Source organism: Apus apus, chromosome 4 (assembly GCF_020740795.1).
Source record: "Apus apus isolate bApuApu2 chromosome 4, bApuApu2.pri.cur, whole genome shotgun sequence".
In the NCBI taxonomy this organism is placed as follows: domain Eukaryota; kingdom Metazoa; phylum Chordata; class Aves; order Apodiformes; family Apodidae; genus Apus; species Apus apus.
Window position 1 is genome coordinate 103134596 of NC_067285.1, and position 17641 is coordinate 103152236.

Below are 17641 nucleotides of genomic sequence, written 5' to 3' on the forward strand. Positions count from 1 at the left end.
ATGGAGGTTCTTAATACTCAGAAACTCTAAACCACTGAGAAGTTACCTGTGGTAGAGGATGTAAAAGCAGAAAGCATAATGGTTGAACACCATGCATTTATCAGAAGTAAGCTTTCCTTGACTGCTTGAGCTGTTGATGTTAAGAGTATCAGATGTAGATTGAACTACGTATATGGTATTATGAAACCTTGTTAATTACAGGGTGGTGTACCTGCTGGGATAATCAAGTGATGGAAAAGAGAAGTAGGGACAGAGTTATTTTAAAAAAATACTAAGTGCTAACTGATTTCCTGCAAAGGCACAGCACAGCAAAGCTCACTGGGAAACTGCATGTCTCAATTGCACAGCAGGGTGATGACAGAGGGGAGAGCGTAAACTTCCATAATATGTTTCTGTATTTATTTTTACATGGAGATTTAAGTCTGTCCAGTCTTTAGCACAGGCAGCAGCATAGATCTGGATTTCATTTTCATGCGTTGATTTCTGTCCCCTGTGACTCTTACTGGTCAAGTGCGTTTGCAGATTAAAGTTACTGTGGTTGCAGTGCTTCTGTCAAAATAAGCCATTAACTTGGAAGGAATTAAGCAAAATAGTACTAAAGAATGGGTATGTGCAAACCACATTTGACTTGGTGGTCTGTTGATATTAATTTTGGTTTGGATCCCTTCAGCAGTGGTAGGACACGTGATCAGTTCTTCTGGCAATGAAATACTTCTTAGAATAATCCATTTTATTTTAAACAGGTGTTGTTCCCGAAAAGTTCGAGAGCTGTGGTGGCAGGGAATCCCACCTAGTGTGAGAGGCAAAGTCTGGAGCTTGGCAATTGGCAATGAGTTGAACATCACCCATGGTGAGGCTGTTATTTTGTTTCGACATTGTCTTACAAAAAGAGATAGTAAAGGAACAGTCTTATATTTATTATGGTCTGTCAGAGCCTGAGGTGTGGGTGTGAGCCGTTACCTAGTTAAGCTGTTTTTGTGGTACTTTGATGTGTTTTGTTCGAAGGTACTGTGTCTTTTAATCTTGTAACTGCTCTAGGACTGCTACTGTGATTATTTCTGATTATTGCTGTCACTGTGTCTGGCTTTGATGTTAGATGGAGATGGTCAGAATTAATGACTCAAGCTTTTTTTTTTTTTTAAACTTAGAATTATTAATTTCGTAGTACCTGTGAGTGGGCATATTGCATGCTTCCTTTGATTTGGAGCAAGACATTTGGTTTGTGAGAGACTAAAAGACCTTGGGAAAATTTGTACTTCTGTTTATGTGTTTGTGAGAACAGAAATAGTGTGCTGCTTCAGGGTACAGAAAAACACAGGTCTGAAAGACTTAACATATATAATTAATTCTAACATGGGAACGTGATAGACTGCACTCCTGCTGTATTGTGCTGCTTTTCTGTGCTGGACTTAGATACCTTGGCTGTCATTCTTACATGGAATTTTCTAGACTTATCCCAATTGTTCATCAGACTATAATTTTGAACACCAGTGCTCTGGAAGAAAAGTAAATACTTGAATGTAAAGTGCAACTTGTGCCTAGATTGTCTTTTGTTTTTACTTAAGTTATAGGTCAGTGGAACAAGTCTTTCAGAACCATAACCTACCTAGAAATTCAACACCTGTGTTAGAGAAACTGTTGCTTGTAATGACCATGGCAGCACTGCTCATATGGTAGGTAGGTGGTACCTGGTAGTGGACGCATAAACAAATAATGAACTTGGTTTTATCTGTTTTTCTTTTTCCAGAACTGTATGATATTTGCTTGGCACGTGCCAAAGAGAAATGGCGATCACTTAGCACAGGAGGGGCGGAAGCAGAATGTGAAGGTGGGCTTTACCTGGAGGGTTTATGCTGTGTTACAAAATAAGCAATTTTGTAAAATTGTTCCTTGAAGTGAAATCACAGATTTTAGGAAAAAAAACAAAACAACGCAAACAAACTATAAAGATACCTCTGGTAAAAACAAAGCTGCTTTTTGTGTAAGAAAGAAATTTCTGAGTTCTTTATTTCTTCTTGATGAAACATAGTCTTTTATAAAACACACATGCTCTTTTTTCTTTATAAACCGTGTCTAGTACAGTTTTTCTTTGATGCTAATTTGTAGGAAACCTAGGAAAGTTTAGGGATTACAGTTTTAATTGCAAGACTAAAATAGTTCTCTGCATCTGTAGTTCTAGAATTGAAACTCTAATTATAGCACAAAGTGGCATTTTAGTCCCTTATGGCAGCTTTGAGCCCATCTCTTGGGTGTATTTCAGAGAGCAGCAATTTATTTTTGCAGATGAAGTATTTTGAGATTTACTAATTGATTGGAGGAATTGTCTAGTTTTGAGATGGTGTAAAACTACATGCAGATACTAGAAATTGCCTTTGGTAAATAATTATGAAAGGGGAACATACATACTAGTATTTATCAACAGAAAAATATTTATTGGAAATTCCCTTATTTGTTCCCTTAAGACTGTCTACATCTTAAGTAAAATGGCATGTAGTACATTTCCAGCTTCCTCTTGCAGTTTATTTTCTGGGGTATAAATGCTCATGTGATTGGTGCAAACACTGGCTAGCGACAACTGTTCTTTTTTGATTGCTCAATAAGTACCAGTAGGTAATTCCCAGCTGTACTTCCCAGAGTAGAAAATGCAAATAAAACTTTTTGATGAGAAAGAAAACTAGTATTTTAAAGATCTGTTTCAGTTACGGGGGGCATATTACAATGTCCATGATCTTTAACAACACATACAAAGAGCAAATAATCATGATTTTGCAAGGAGAACTGACGGTAGTAGCGATAGGTGGCATCCGTCGAAAGTGTCTGCTTTAGGACTTCTCCCTTCCACCAGAACCTTCAAAAAAGGCAGCTATTTTAGGAGCCACTGGGAAGCTTTGCTGAGGGCTTACAGGGTAACAGCCTTCTGCCTGTTGAATGTCTTGTCAGCAGACACCAGTAGAGTACCTGGCCTGCCTTGCCCTGCATCTTTCCCTCTACCACTTCAAAACGTGCTGAGGGTCAATATCCACTGTAGGGTTGCTTTGAGTCAGGGCATATCTACTTCTTACCCTTTGTGCTGTGTTCAGGGAATTGTCCTATCTATACCTTTATTCCCTAGCATTCACACTGAAGTAAGTGAGCTTTGCAAAAGCTAATCCTTGCCTGGGAGGGAAGAGCATACACTGATCCTTTTAACAAATGCAGTAACTTTGACTTTTGTAGATGCTGGATTTTCTGCAGCTGACAGAGAAGCAAGCTTGGAGTTAATAAAACTGGATATCTCAAGAACGTTTCCTAATCTATGTATATTCCAGCAGGTAAGCAATGTTAACTTTTGTCTTGACATCTCAGAGAAATTAAATTTACATAATCTTGCCGGTCCCATGGTGAAATAACCTGTGGAGTTAAAATCTGAAGGAGTAGATATCTCGAGAGGAAAAAGTTCCTAAAGTTTTTTGAAAACTAAATAATTCAGAAAAGAGTAACCTCAAGGTACTATCCATTTGAAAGAGGCAATAAACCCATTTGTTGGCTAATCTGTTGGTTTCTGTCTGATGCAGTGATAAAGGTGAGTGTCTCCAAGTCAGTGAACCAACACTGCTGGGTTGCAAATACATGCTAAGTGACAGAGAGCTCTGCTCAAACAAGCAGGATTTGGTGGCTATTCTTTGGTTCCGTGCAAGATGAGTTTACCTTGTATATTTTTGGTGTACTTTAACAACTCATTTTAATCAGGTATTTTGTCCTTCTATATGCAAATTTCAGCAGCCCTGTGTAAAGTTTAGATTGTGGTAAGTCAGCATTTTTGGATGAAAAACTTTTCCCTTCAGAAATTCTCAGCCAGTGACAGTATTTCATGTAAGATATGGCAGCTGTTAATAGTCACCAGTATGCTCTGTGTGTATTATGGCATATTGTTCTGGTTTTAACTCTTTTCCTCATAGCTGAATTCTGCATCTCGTCTAATAGGTGATTAAGCAGTTCTCGTTAGTGTTCTGCTTTCTTGGCACTATTATCAAAGTGCTGCGAAGCTATAAGGAATCTCTTGGACTTCCCTTCCTTTTATGTGAGGGTTTAATATGTAATTGATGTATTGAAAGAACTGTATGCATTTGTAATAAATGTGGTATAGAGGGCTGTTTGATGCTTTTACAGTCAAAATTATTTTGAAAAACCTGGGGCTGTTCAAAGATTCATAGGGAAATAATATCCTTCATCAGGAATAATGGAATACTGTCTGTAGAGCTGAAGGGTTTTTAATATGTTTGTTACATACTCAGATATATTGTCTTGTTTTTGTTTAATTATAGGGTGGTCCTTACCATGACACATTGCACAGTATTTTAGGAGCCTATACTTGTTACAGACCTGATGTAGGCTATGTAAGTGAAGAAAACTTTTTTCAGGGGTGGGGAGGGAGAGAGGATTGTGTTAATCAGTCCTTTGCAGACCAATACTGGCTGATTTTTATGAATACTTGTGGGGTTTCTGTGTGCTTACCTCTGTTCTAGTACATGTTTGAGAAGTGTTTATAATGGTTCTGTTGTTACATTTAAGCTTTTTAACAGGTTGAGTAATTGGCAAATTCAAAATTAAGTATTAGTAGTGCTTGAAAATTTGAAACAGAAGATGCAGTTAAAATGATCCTTTGGAGTACATACTGTTCTTATTAGCAGTCTTACTGACACTCTTCTCTTGAGTTGGTTATCTGAATCCTCTTCATACACATTTCTGTGCCATAGCACTGTAGGCTTCTGGAACAAGTCTTTAAAGCAGTGCCCATTGAGGCTATCTGAGCTCCCTCAAAGTATTTGAAGTAGTGATTATTAGAAGACTGAGTGGATTTCAGATACTTAATTTAGTCTTTTTTTTTTTCCCCCCAGAGCAGAGAGAGATACATACATACATATATATAAGCAAGCTTATTCTTTATTCAGGAGCAGTTGTTTTGTAGAAAGATAATGTTCCTATTCTGTGTGTAGCATGCAGTGTTTGGCCAAAACTGCTGAACATGACTGCCTGGAAACTAGAAAAAGGGCAAATCAGTTGGTGTGCTTCTTTTGGCATGGAACCTGTTACTGTGTTGGGAAGAAGCTTGTTCCTCAGGTTTTCAGGAAGGACTGTCACACCTTGGTCCATGTGACTGCAGTGGCAGCATTACACTCCCCGAGTGACGAAGCTTTGCCTAGATTTGGCACTGATTCCGTAGCATACTTCGTAGAATGATGCAGCCACATCACAAGCTTCTGGTAAATGAAACAAGAGCTTAATATTAAAATGTGACTTCCTGCTTGTCAAATGAGCCATTGCAGTTGTCTGTAGCTGCTGGTAATCTATTGAAAAAAGAAAAGAACAAGCTTTGTCTGTAGTGTCCTAACCTAGCTTTCCACAAATAAGCATGATATATGACTCATTCCTAGAAACAACTTATTCTTCAGAAAAATCTTTATTCTGCATATCAGAAAATGCTGTTGTCCTAGCCTGTCTTGGTAGTTTCACTTAGAGTCTTTGGAAGGAGGTGACATGGGGATCAGTAGCTTCCATTCTCTGAATATGCAATACCAGAGTGTCACACAGGTTAAAAACCCCTGCCTTTCCGAATGTTTAGCAAATTTCAGCTGCTCCGCATTTAAGTGCATTAAACACTAGTGATTACAAGGACAAAATGAGGCAATATTCTTGGCAGAATAGTTATTGCTGAATGGTAACACTTCTCATTTCTTCAGGTACAGGGCATGTCATTCATAGCAGCAGTGTTGATCTTGAACTTGGATACTGCAGATGCCTTCATTGCTTTTTCTAACCTTTTAAATAAACCCTGTCAGATGGCGTTTTTCCGTGTGGACCATGGCCTTGTAAGTATAAAGAAAACTGTCAACTACGTGTTGCAGATTTGTGGAGGGAAAAGTTTTGGTTTTTTTTTTAAATAATAGTTTTTTAAAAATAATACTAATTAAAAAGTAGTAGCTGGGAAAATGAGTCAGAATTTATTTTAAAGCAATAGGCTTGATAAAAGCAATCCAACACACACATACCCCCCTCAAAAAAACCAAACCAAAGCACCCCCCACTAACCTTTTGAACAGGTAGGTGAATAAAATTGTTCAGCTACTATTTTTATTCAGCTCAGAGAATAGTTACAAGAATATTATTTTAGGTGTTTTTCAAATTGAACACTGTGGTTGAAAGCTGAAAACACCTTTATATTAGAAGTGTCTTGAAGGTGCTTTTTATCCCAAACTAATAGATTGCTAAAAATAAACTGTTGCAGGGACAACCAGATTTCCCATCTCTTATTGTAGCTGTGTTTGAAAAGTAGCCTGAGGGACTCAGATGGGCAGACACCCCTCCAGTTTTCAGTGGGAGCTCATTGCATGATTTCTCTCTGTAGTCTCTAAAGTTCCTTGTTAGCCTTGTACACTGTGTTGTCTGTGTACCATTGCAGAATAAGACACATCTCTTAAAATGTGGTTTGAATTTACTTTAAATGTTGGGACTTTCTAAGAGGTAGCATTCTGTATTTCTTTCTCACTTATTTACCTTTTAACACTAGGAAAATAGGATCTGCTTCTTGAAAGTTCAAATAGGAGAAGTTAAGCAAGGAAATAGATGACATCAACAATGACTTTGATTGCTTGAACAGTAGGACAGTAGGGAACCTATCAGTATTTCCTGCTGGAAAAAAAATACGGAATTCCCTGTTGCATCTTCTGAATCTCATCAGTTGTAAATGCCCATGGGGAGATGTACCACAGCACAGAAAGCATTGGTCCATCATGTATTCAGTGTGTAAATGTGGTTCTTGTGAAGATTATTTTGAAATGAAATTTGCTAGAGTAAGAGACTTTTTTTAGCTAAGATAGTGTTTTTTGATACGCTCTGGTTTTGGTAGCCTGGCTAAATAGAGACTATGTGATCAATAAATGCTTACAGAAGAGTAGAGATGGTGATACCTGAAAGAGTATTAACATACCATTAAATTACAAAGCCATGATTCACACCACAAAGAAAGCTTTACACCTAGTATTTCAAACAGATTAGTGAGACATACAGTAGGACAGTTTGATTTCCTATGGTTAATATACTGATCTGCTGTCTACCCTCCTCTTTTTCTGTCAGTTTTACTATTTAATAACCAAATACTGATTTATCTTAACATACAATAAATTAAAAAAATAAAACCAGCATATGTCAGTTGTGGAAATTATAGTAATTTATACCAATTTATCTTTAATTTTTTTTGTTGGTTACAGTTTCATTAAACTTGAATTTACTTCTAAGTAAATGTCTTGTTGACTGTTGATCAAGATAAATACCTGAACAGCTACTGCGTTTCTAATAGAACTACTTGCACTGTTATCAATAAATGTGATTGTAGTGGTTGTGTGTTGCTTCTCTAATGTACTTATGAAGCATTTTGGCAGAACTCTCTTACTGTGGTGCCAACATGTAAACAGGTAATTTTGGAAGCAGAACTGTAGCTGATGGTTCAGAGATTTTACATAACTTTTCTGTAGAATACACCTGTCTCTGCCTGGTTTTTAAGCCTTATACTCTTACTGACTTCCAGGCTCAGTTTTTTGTTTGCTGCTGTTAATGAAGGTTATCCACCATCTGTCACTTCCTTCAGATGAAACAGGAAAAATTTCTGTAAGGACATTTTAAAAAGTAGGAAAGAAATCTGTCATTCTTTAAAAGAATTTCAGCCAAAAGGCTCCTCTTTTTCCTTTACTGCCATGCTGTTTTGGGGAGAAGCATGCTGATAGAACTCATACTTTGAAGAAATCACAGCCATTCTTGATTGCTTTTATTAGGATAATAAAATTAATAACATTTTAATTAGGATAAATAAAATTCCTGAACCATTCAAGAACTTTGCTTAACTTTTTTCCCCGTAGTATTAAGAGGAGAGGGGGGAGTGAAAAAGGCTTTTGTTTTTAACTCTTAGTTGCCTTGGAAGATTTTCAATGTCCTCCATTATGAAATTTGACCCAAATATTCAAATTTTGAAATAACAGGAAAGTACTTTTGTTAAGAGGAGCACAATTGAGAGGTTTTGGTATCAGATGGGAGTTGCAGTCTGTTCCTCTTGCATATGTGTTTTGTCTTGATCTTTGGCTTTTCTGTATGAACTTTGTGTCTCCCTTTTTGCAATAGAAATGCTATTCTCTCATTTAAAAATGCACGGTAGAAAAGAAGGTTTGATGTTACAATATAATTTACAATTGAAGCCAACTGGATATTTCACTCATGCTGTGGACTGTTAAATTATTTTAATTCCCTATTTCATTTTATAATTCATCGGGACTTGGATTTTATTCAGTGTAATATCGAATTACTGCCACAAGCATAAAGCACCATTCTGTTATCATAATTATTTTGAGAAATCAGCAAATAACTTCTCTCCCGCTGGTATTTTTTCTTTCTGAAGGAAGCTGGCCAGGACCCAAAACAATAATTAAATTTTTTAGTATGAGAACAGCATATAGGGTGGATCTGCTTGCAGATGCTATAGTTTATGTAAATGTTAAACTCTTTGTTGTATCATGTAATTCATAAAATCCTGTTCTTGAAGAGCATTAATCCAACAACAGATAATACATTTAAGCCTATTAATACAGCTAACTGCTTTTTTGTTCCCATTGTATTTTCCCAGATGTTGACTTACTTTGCTGCATTTGAGGTATTCTTTGAAGAAAATCTGCCAAAGTTATTTGCTCACTTCAAAAAAAACAACTTAACTCCAGACATCTATCTCATAGATTGGTAAGACGTTGAAAGTATAATTAATGTGCATACTGGTGGATAGATCCATGTCAGTATTCATGACAGAAGCTGGAATGCTCTTACCTGGTTTAGTGCTCTTGTAAGATTAAGACTTTATCTTTTGTTCAGTACTTGAGTTTTTCAATCCATGTAATTCCCACACACTTATGTGATGTTTAACTTTTGCCTAACCTTTATTATTCTGCTTCTTTTGAGTGTGAAGCTTACTTTGAAATGCTGCTCTTTTGCATTGTTTATCCATATTTTGTGCCTATTTGTGTTGATACTCTGAGAAAATCTGTTGGCTTTTCTACTTGATGTGCAGGAGTGTACCAGGAGTGTGTACCCAGACAGTATTGCTAGTCTTGCATTTGAAAGTTATAGTTTGTCCTAGAAGCTACAGAAAAGCAAACAATTAGGCTTTTGGCAGGATGAACTACAGCTCCTGGGCAGTATCTCACTCATATGTCCCAGATCCTGCTTAGAGGATCCCAGTGCAGGTTGTTTAAAAACTGATCTTGACATAGTCCAGTTGAATAGCTAAAGGGCATTAGCATGTTTTTAATTACTGCACCTATTCATTCCACTTAGGCAATTACAATATTTTTATTTGGTAAAACTGCCTTAGTTCTAGCATAATTAAAACCTTTTCTGTAGAGAGGGAAAAAAGACAAGGAAGTTATTTGCTCTCCTGTCAGTTGTCAGTGCACTATAAGGCACTCCAAATGGAATAGTTGCATTTGTGTCTACCAGGCATTGGTTTGGGGCAGCGAAAATGTCTCTTCTCAGCAAGACTTAGTTGTCACTTTCAGGATGATACTAAATCTTTTTGTGAATAATTGATTTGCCCTTAAATTGTTGACAATTTCTCCTGTTCTCAGGAGAATACCTTCAGTAAAAGGAGAATATCTGAATACCTTCAGTAAAAGATGGAATTCCAAGTAGTAACAGCGTTTTTTTCTGAGTTGAATAAGTTTTTATTTTTGAAAACATTTGTACTGTTAATGCAATTCTACCTGAACCAAACTCTTGATACCCTGGTGATCTTCAGGACGTAGTTGTCAGCACTGAATGTGTTCCTGATCCATTAGATAGAAATCCATTTAAAGTAATTCACTCCAGTCCAACAGCTAGAAGTTTGAATACATGAGTTTTCGTAAGATCATAGAGTTGCTGGTGCATTGGAAGGGACCTCTGGAGATCATCTGGTCTAAACCCACTGCTCAGAGCAGGATCAGCTAGAGCAGGTTGCTTGGGTGCTTGTCTGGTCAGGTTTTTAGTATCTCCAAGGATGAAGGAGACTCCACCACCTCTTCAGGCAACCTGTTCCAGTGGTCAACCACCCTCACAGTGAACAAGTTTTTGCTTTTCCTATGCTTAAAGCGAATTTTCTGTATTTCAATTTGTGCCCATTGGCTCTTGTCCTTTCACTGGATACAGCTGAGAAGAGTCTGGCTCTGACTGCTTTATGCCCTCCTATCAACTATTTTTACATATTTAGGTGCAAATCTATTCCACCGTCTATTCTCCTGCTTAAATAAAACAAGTTTTCCCAGCCTCTCTCTCTGTATATCAGATGCTCCAAGCCTTTAATTGTATTTATGACAAGCTGGGCTTGCTCCAGTATATCCGTGTCTCTAGTACTGGGAAGCTCAGAGCTGGCTCACCAGTGGTGAGTAGATGGATGACCTCTGCCTTAGTCTGCTGGCGGTGATGTTCCTAATGCAGCGCAGGAGTTTGTGGGTGTTCTTTGTGGCAAAGGGAAGTTGCTGACTTACATTCAACTTGTCCACCAGGACCAACGTGTCCTTTTCTTCAAAGCTGCTTTGCAGCCTGTTGGCTTCCTGTGTGTATTGGTGCCTGGGCTAATTTCCCTCCAGAGGTGCAGGACTTGGCATTTCGTTTTGTTGAACTTCATGAGACTCATGTTGGCTCATTTCTCCCGTATCCCCACCCTGTGGGGTGGTGTATCAAGCAGTCCTCCCTGTTTTGTATCACCTGCAAACTTGTTGAGGGTACAGTCTCACTCGTCACCTACATCCTTAATGAAGACATTTAAAAATACTGAGGAATACTGGATATTACTGAAGAAATTTACCAGTGTATTGGCTTGAAGCTTTATTTCATACCACTAATGACAACCTTCTGTTCTTGGCGGTTAGAGTCCTCCTCACTGTCTGTTTATCTAGTCCATACTTCATTGGCTCATTAACAAGGATTTTATGAGATACAGTGCTGAAAAACGTGCTAACATAAAGATGAACAACATCCATTGCTCTCCCCTCAACCACCAAGTTTGTCATCTCATTGTAGAAGACTATCAGGTTGGGTCAGGCAGGATTTCGCTTTCGTAATTCCATACTGACTTCTCACAATCACCTTTTTTGCCATCCTGTGTTTTGAAGTTATATTCAGGATCCTTTCTTCCGTGACTTTCCCAAGGATGATGGTGAGGCTAACAAGGCTGTCTGTAGTTCCCTGGATTGTACTTCTTCAACATAGGAGTGACATTTATTTTCTTCTAGTCCTCAAGAACCTCACCTGATCACTGGGACTTTGCAAAGATAGTTGAGAGTGGCCTCACAGTGACAACAGACAGTTTCCTCAACACTCACAAGTGTGTCTGACCAGGTCCCATGCACTTTTATATGCCTAATTTGTTTAAAAGTTCCCTAATGTGGTCCTCCTTGCACAAGGCGTTCCCACTGGTCTGGAGGACCTGGGATTCCTGAAGGCAAGGTTCCTCAGTGAAGGCTGAGATGAAGAATGCAGTGAGTACAGCAGTCTGCTGCATGTACTTTGTGACTGGGTTCCCTGCCTCACTCATCAATGGGTTCATGTTCTCCTAAGTCTTTTTTTCTGCTGATGTACCTGTGGAAAGCCCTTCTCATTGTCTTTAACATCCACTGTCAGATTCAATTCCAGATGGCCTTTGGCTTTCCTAGTCCCTTCCCTGCATACTCAGGCAATGTCTCTATTTCTCCAGGGTCATCTCCCTCTCCTTCAGTCCCTTTTGTGCTTCCTCTTTATATCTGAGTTGTGTCAGGAGGTTTTTGTTCATTCCCACAGACCTCCTGCTGCCTTTTCTTGAGTTCCTTGATTTTCATGTACCTCTTGCACAGAAGATAGTGTAACTTGGGCTTTGTTTGACTTGGCTTTTACACTGGGACTAAATTTTAATGCAACATGAGTAGGAGAGTGGAAGGATATGTAATGGATAGGCTAATTTCTCCCAGCATTTGATGGGAGAAATACCATTGGAAAGATTTTATAACTAAAGGCTGAGAGTATTAAACTGAACTAGATCTATGTACCGAACAGGGAGATGCCAGAAAGAGCAGTGGCTGGGATAGAAGGGAAGAGGGCAGAGGCTGCTCTGTTCAATGATAAGAGGAATGACGTTAAAATAATACTGCCTTAGACAATGCTGTGAAAAGCCTGTGTGTGGAGGAAGCAATAAAAGGGATATCAGAATAGGAAGACTATCAACACACTGGAGAATAGCTGTACTGACAACATTAAAATCACCAGGTTATCATCTTTTTAATGGATTAATATTTTAATATTGTTCTCTTGTAAATAAGGTGGGTTTTTTTAATGTAGGAGAGACTAAAAATGGGTGTCTTCATGGTGCAGGCATGTTAATAGCAGTCCTGTCTAGCTTTGAGCTTTACCTTCTAAAGAAGAAATCCTGAGGAACAACACTAGAAACTGGAGATTTAGAAAAAGTCTGTTTTGATGGATGGTTTCCATTCCCCTCAGTAGTTTTGCTTTGATAGACTACTCTTTATTGCATTTTCTTAAGTGATTTTCTTTTCATTTATGTGACTAGTTGTTCTCTCTGAGAATATATATAGGTTGAAAAAAGAAAAAAACAACAAAAAACCCACAATTGACTTACGAGTAAAGAACTGAAGTGTTGAAGTCTGAGTATGTGGGGCATATCAGACCCCTTTTGTACTTTCTGTGGATATTGTTGAAAGCACTTGGAAGCTACTTTTGTCAGGAGTGCTTGTGGATGGTGCTTCTCAAGATCTTTATACGAATGGACTGGCAACCTGTTGTATTTCTTGCTGACTACCTGCATCCAGATTGAAGTTGTTTAGTTTAATCCCAGGAACAATTTACTGTGTTCCTCCCTGTGCCTAGAGAGGCACAACACTGTGATCTTGCACACAGATGTAGACTACTTGATGCAGTCCTGCCCGATCCTATCTTAAACTTTTTTTCATACTTGTCTTAAGTTAGCTTGTCCCACTCTATCTAATTTTGTTAGACAATGGAGTTGGTATTTAACTGTGCAAGATTTAGGTGTAATACACATATACGTGTGTGTATGCAGAAGTATATTTATACATGTATGTGTGTGCTTACATAAATATACTTTCTATTTCAAAATACTTTGATCCTGTAGGAAGAAGATGTAGATTTTTTTCTTTAATGGCCACTAGAAACTTAGTAAATTACATTTTTTGTGTGCTGTCATTCTGTTACTTCCTTGAAGTAATATAGAAAAGATATAAGGACACATCGGGTGGGTCTGTGTTCTCACAAGTGAGTAACTATTCAAGCTCCAGACTTTGGAAGATGTTGTTTATACAGATGCTTGAGGCTCATGGCTGACAGTGAGTTTGCTGCAGAACAGATGCCTCTCCATTAAAAACAGAACTGTTTCCGGAAAGATAAGAATGTGGTTTCAGTGTGTTCGAAGTCAGGAAAGAATATGTTACAGTGTTGTTCTGAATAGACAGACCGTTGGGTTGTAGGCAAAAATCTGTATGAATCGCTTTGCTCTAACAGAGTGACTTTTATTTAAAAGCACATTTGTTCTGAGCTCCAAAGGGCTGCCTGCTGCTGTTCCGGTGGCTGGCATGGTTACTGTGCAGGCATGTGTGCAGTAAATCTCAGTGGGTGCCAGCTTTGGGAGGGCTCCAGAGGCCACTGCCACACAGGCCAGTTGCTGGGAAACCCTCCTGCTCCTGCCACAATTACAGTGGAATCAACTAGTCTCCTTTGTGCTGCTTCCTGTAACCAGTGCTGCAGGGAACGGCAGGAAAATTAGTATGCTTAAATAATTTGCTGAAGGGCTGTGTTCCAAGAAAAAGAAATGCTGTGCAGATAGATGGGCCCAGCTATGCAGGTGATGCAATGCTGCTTTGGGTTTCTTGGGGCTGGAAGAGGATTTAGGGAGAGGGGCCCCCCTGCCAGTTCAGTTCCACCACTGCCTTCTGCATGGGAAAATGCCAAGGACTTAAGAGTTTAATTAAAAAGTACGGCAGCATGATTATCAGGGGGTACCTGCCAGCAGTAGGGCGTCTCCTTTAAAAATGACCCATGTGCTTCAAGGTCAGACTCCAACTGATAACTCTCATGAGAAGAATTCAAGAGCTAGAGAGGCTTTTACTTTTTTTTTGAAGAATACAAAGGGAGTCAAGTATGACAGAGGTGTAAAGAGCCAACACACCGTCATGTTCACAGAGAACGGGAAATGGTGCATCTGAATAGCCCAGTTTTTGCCTCTCGGCCCTGACAGCTGATGTACCGCAGGCTCTTGTGAGCAGAATGTGGGTTTGCAAAGGACACGGAATCATAGAATTGTCGTGGTTGGAAATTACCTTAAAGAAGACTGAGTCCAACCATCAATGCAAAAAAAACCCCAAGCAAACAAAAACAACCACACACACTCCACCAGAAGATACAAACTAAAAGACCCCAAACCCCACCATCTTGGCCACTAGAGCATGCCCTGAAGTGCCACATCTTCACATTTATGGAATACCTCCAAGGATGACAACTCAACCACTTCCCTGGGCAGGCTGTTCCAGTGCCTGACCACTCTTTTAGTTCAGAAATTCTTCCTAATGTCCAATTTAAACCTCCCTTGCTAGAACTTCAGGCCATTTCTTCTGGTCCTATCATTATTTACCTCAGATAAGAGGCCAACACCCACCTCCTTACAACCTCCTTTCAGGTAGTTACAGGGGGTGATGAGGTCTCCCCTCAGCCTCCTTTCCTTCAGACTAAACATCCCCAGTTCCCTCAGCTGCTCCTCATATGACTTGTTCTCTAGACCCTTCACCAGCTGGGTAGCTCTCCTCTGGACACGCTCCAGCACCTCAAAGTCCTTCCGGTAATGAGGGGCCCAGAACTGAAGACAGTACTTGAGGTGCAGACACAGTACAGACACATGCTGTCTGTTTGTGGCCTGCTGCTGCCATACACACATCTCTTTACCCCTACTCAGAAAAATAATTTTGGCAATAATTAGAGTCGAGGGCTTTGTTTGTACTGATGGATTGATCAGTGGTTCTTTGGTATTGTATTGACTGTGATTGTGCTCTGTGAACACTAACTTTCTTCTGGCACCACTTGCTTGTTAAGATAAAGGTCCAAGGTACTTGATGTTTGTAGTGGTCACTTCCAGTGAAATATTTAGAAGTTTGCTCTCTGTTACATTAAGATAAACATAGTTGATGTCATCCCTGTAATTCTCCACCTCCCCAAAAAATGAAACGTAAGATGATGTTTAAAATGGATGCCTCCATTTCAAAGAAAAAGTGGACTGTAATTCTGCCCAAATATTTCTGGTGACATCCTGAGATTCTGAATGTAAGTTTTTACCAAACTCCTAAACATCACCATCTTCAACCCAGTGTACAGCATGCTCATCCTTAAGTCACTGAAGTTCGGGTGGAATCAAGTGAAATACTGTGTTTCCTTGTTGTACTTCCCAGGTGAGAGAACAGGGCTTTTTGGGTGCTTCTGACTGGTTGGAAATTGCTCAGGAAATTACACAATATTTGTATTATGTTGTGCATTTTAGAATGCAGTCAGATACTGAGTGCTAAGAAGTTGCTCTGTTGCAGTCAGTATTGTATAATACATAGTGCTTTTTATTTCCCTGATAAGGAAAAAAGTAAACACTTCTACTTTTTTTTTTTTAAACTGTAATGATTTTTAAGATTTTACTAAATAAACTTGTTACCAACAAGCTTATTGCAAGAACTTAGAAGGTGAAAATGAGAACAGTGATGTCAGTATAAAACAAAGTAATGCATAAACACTTACGTGCATTCTTTGTCTCAAAGCAGATGTAGTTGAAATTGATACAAAAATGTAACAACTAAATATTAGTACTGGGGTGAAGGAGGGAGGATCCAAGAACAAGTGTAGAAGCTGAATTTTCTTCAGTTTCCACTGCTGAACTCAGAAGTTGCAGGAATATTTTTGTGCTGTTACAGACATTGGAAAAGAATGTGTAGTGCAAGAATGTAGAAGCTATATATTTGCATCAGTATTGAAGTGCATCCAAAATGTAGCATATCTGTCTTGAGTGCTGTTGATAACATATTTATGAAGAGTTTCAAATTATTATTTAAAAAAACCACCAGCACCACCACAAAACCCACAAAAAACCACAAAGCCTGTGATTGATTATCATGGTAACGCTGCTTTGCTTCCTTGATAATATTATGGCCATATGCTTTCTCTGTGAGTAGCAAACCAGCCAGGATTTCATGTACCTGCCTCAAAGTACATTTTCATCATAAGCTGGGAGGAGCAGGAGCAGCTGGTATTTTGTCTCTTCTCTCTTCCAAACAGACAGCAGCCGGTAGCCTGTGTTCGTGTTCCTTTGACACAGACCATGTCTGTGCTAGTCAGCTGCCTTGTCTGTGCCTGGGACTTGCAGTGAGTTGAAAGAGAGCTGCAGATGGAAGATCATCCTGTTGTACAGCAAGAGCAGATCACGTGCAAGCAGTGTGCTAGTGCTGCTGAGAGCTGCTGCTGTAACTGTTCTAGTCAAGCAGCTGCTTTATTGTTGTAATAAATTTCAGCTGGGTTTCAGACCAATCAGATGTCTAATAGAAAATGTCTTTCAGTAGGAAGTGTTTGAAGGGAGCAAATGCTCTATCCATTCTTAGCAGTAATGATTCCTACTGTTGTTTCATTGCTTTTTCTCTGTTCTTGGGGCTTGATGTATTTAGTTCCATGCTAGTATTAATGAAAGCTAATTGCCTTGTGAATTTCCTGCAAATTGCATTTCCTTCCCAATTATGAACAGATCAATGTAAAATACTTTATTTGATGTGACAGCTTTTTTGATGCAAGTAAGTATTTTCCTACAAAAAACAGAGTTCTAATAAATAGTCCTGACTATTTCTTCTGACAGTTAATTTTCTGCATAGTTGCAGATTTAATACACATGGTTTATTCAGGTTAGGTCTGAGTCATGACAGGATAATAGCTTTTCTGAATAAAGGCAGATTTAAAAAAAAGCCAAAAGGCATTGTTACTTATCTTTAACCAAGACTAGTTTCTGGCTGAGTGTTTGCCTGCTACTTGGTGACCAGGAAAGGATGCAGTTGAATTGCTTCCTATTAGACTGTTCTTTTTAAATGGAAAAGCGGTTGCTGTTTCCTGTGCATGTGCATGTAGACAGAAAGTCTTAATTTGGCTGTGTAGGTATTCTGTAGCAAGATGTTTTTATGTGGCATGGGACTGGACAAGAATGTCAGTGTACAAAGTCTGCAACGTGTGATTAGCCAGTAACCCGAAGAGGGGGCTTCTGTTGTTCTATTCTTACACATTTGTGTATGCAAAATACCTATATGAACAGCAGTGGATTTTTTTCATACCAAACTCTTATCTCTTATTTGCTTATTTTTATATTTCTAATTTAGCCTTCTGGAGAACAGAATGTAAATGATTTCCACTTGTTATAAAAACATCGCAATGAGATGTAAAGATAGAAAAAAGTAAAATCCCAAGGATCTTAGACCTGCAATTTACTTGTCTCCTGACGTTATGCAAATAGTTTAGTGTTGTCTTGCTGCTTGTAAAATGAGTATGTTTTCCCATTTCCTTAAATTTTACTGATTCAC

The 17641-nt window shown here is 38.8% G+C and overlaps 1 protein-coding gene across 3 annotated transcripts in view; it reads left to right on the plus strand.

Moving 5' to 3' along the window:
• Positions 1 to 17641, plus strand: part of TBC1D14 (TBC1 domain family member 14) — a 68294-nt gene that overhangs the window by 45417 nt on the left and 5236 nt on the right. For all 3 annotated transcript variants that reach the window (XM_051617392.1, XM_051617394.1, XM_051617395.1), the window contains 6 exons: positions 744 to 850; positions 1748 to 1828; positions 3217 to 3311; positions 4305 to 4376; positions 5721 to 5849; positions 8650 to 8759. In XM_051617392.1, the coding sequence (XP_051473352.1) occupies positions 744 to 850; positions 1748 to 1828; positions 3217 to 3311; positions 4305 to 4376; positions 5721 to 5849; positions 8650 to 8759 (594 nt within the window). The remainder of the gene's footprint in view (positions 1 to 743; positions 851 to 1747; positions 1829 to 3216; positions 3312 to 4304; positions 4377 to 5720; positions 5850 to 8649; positions 8760 to 17641) is intronic.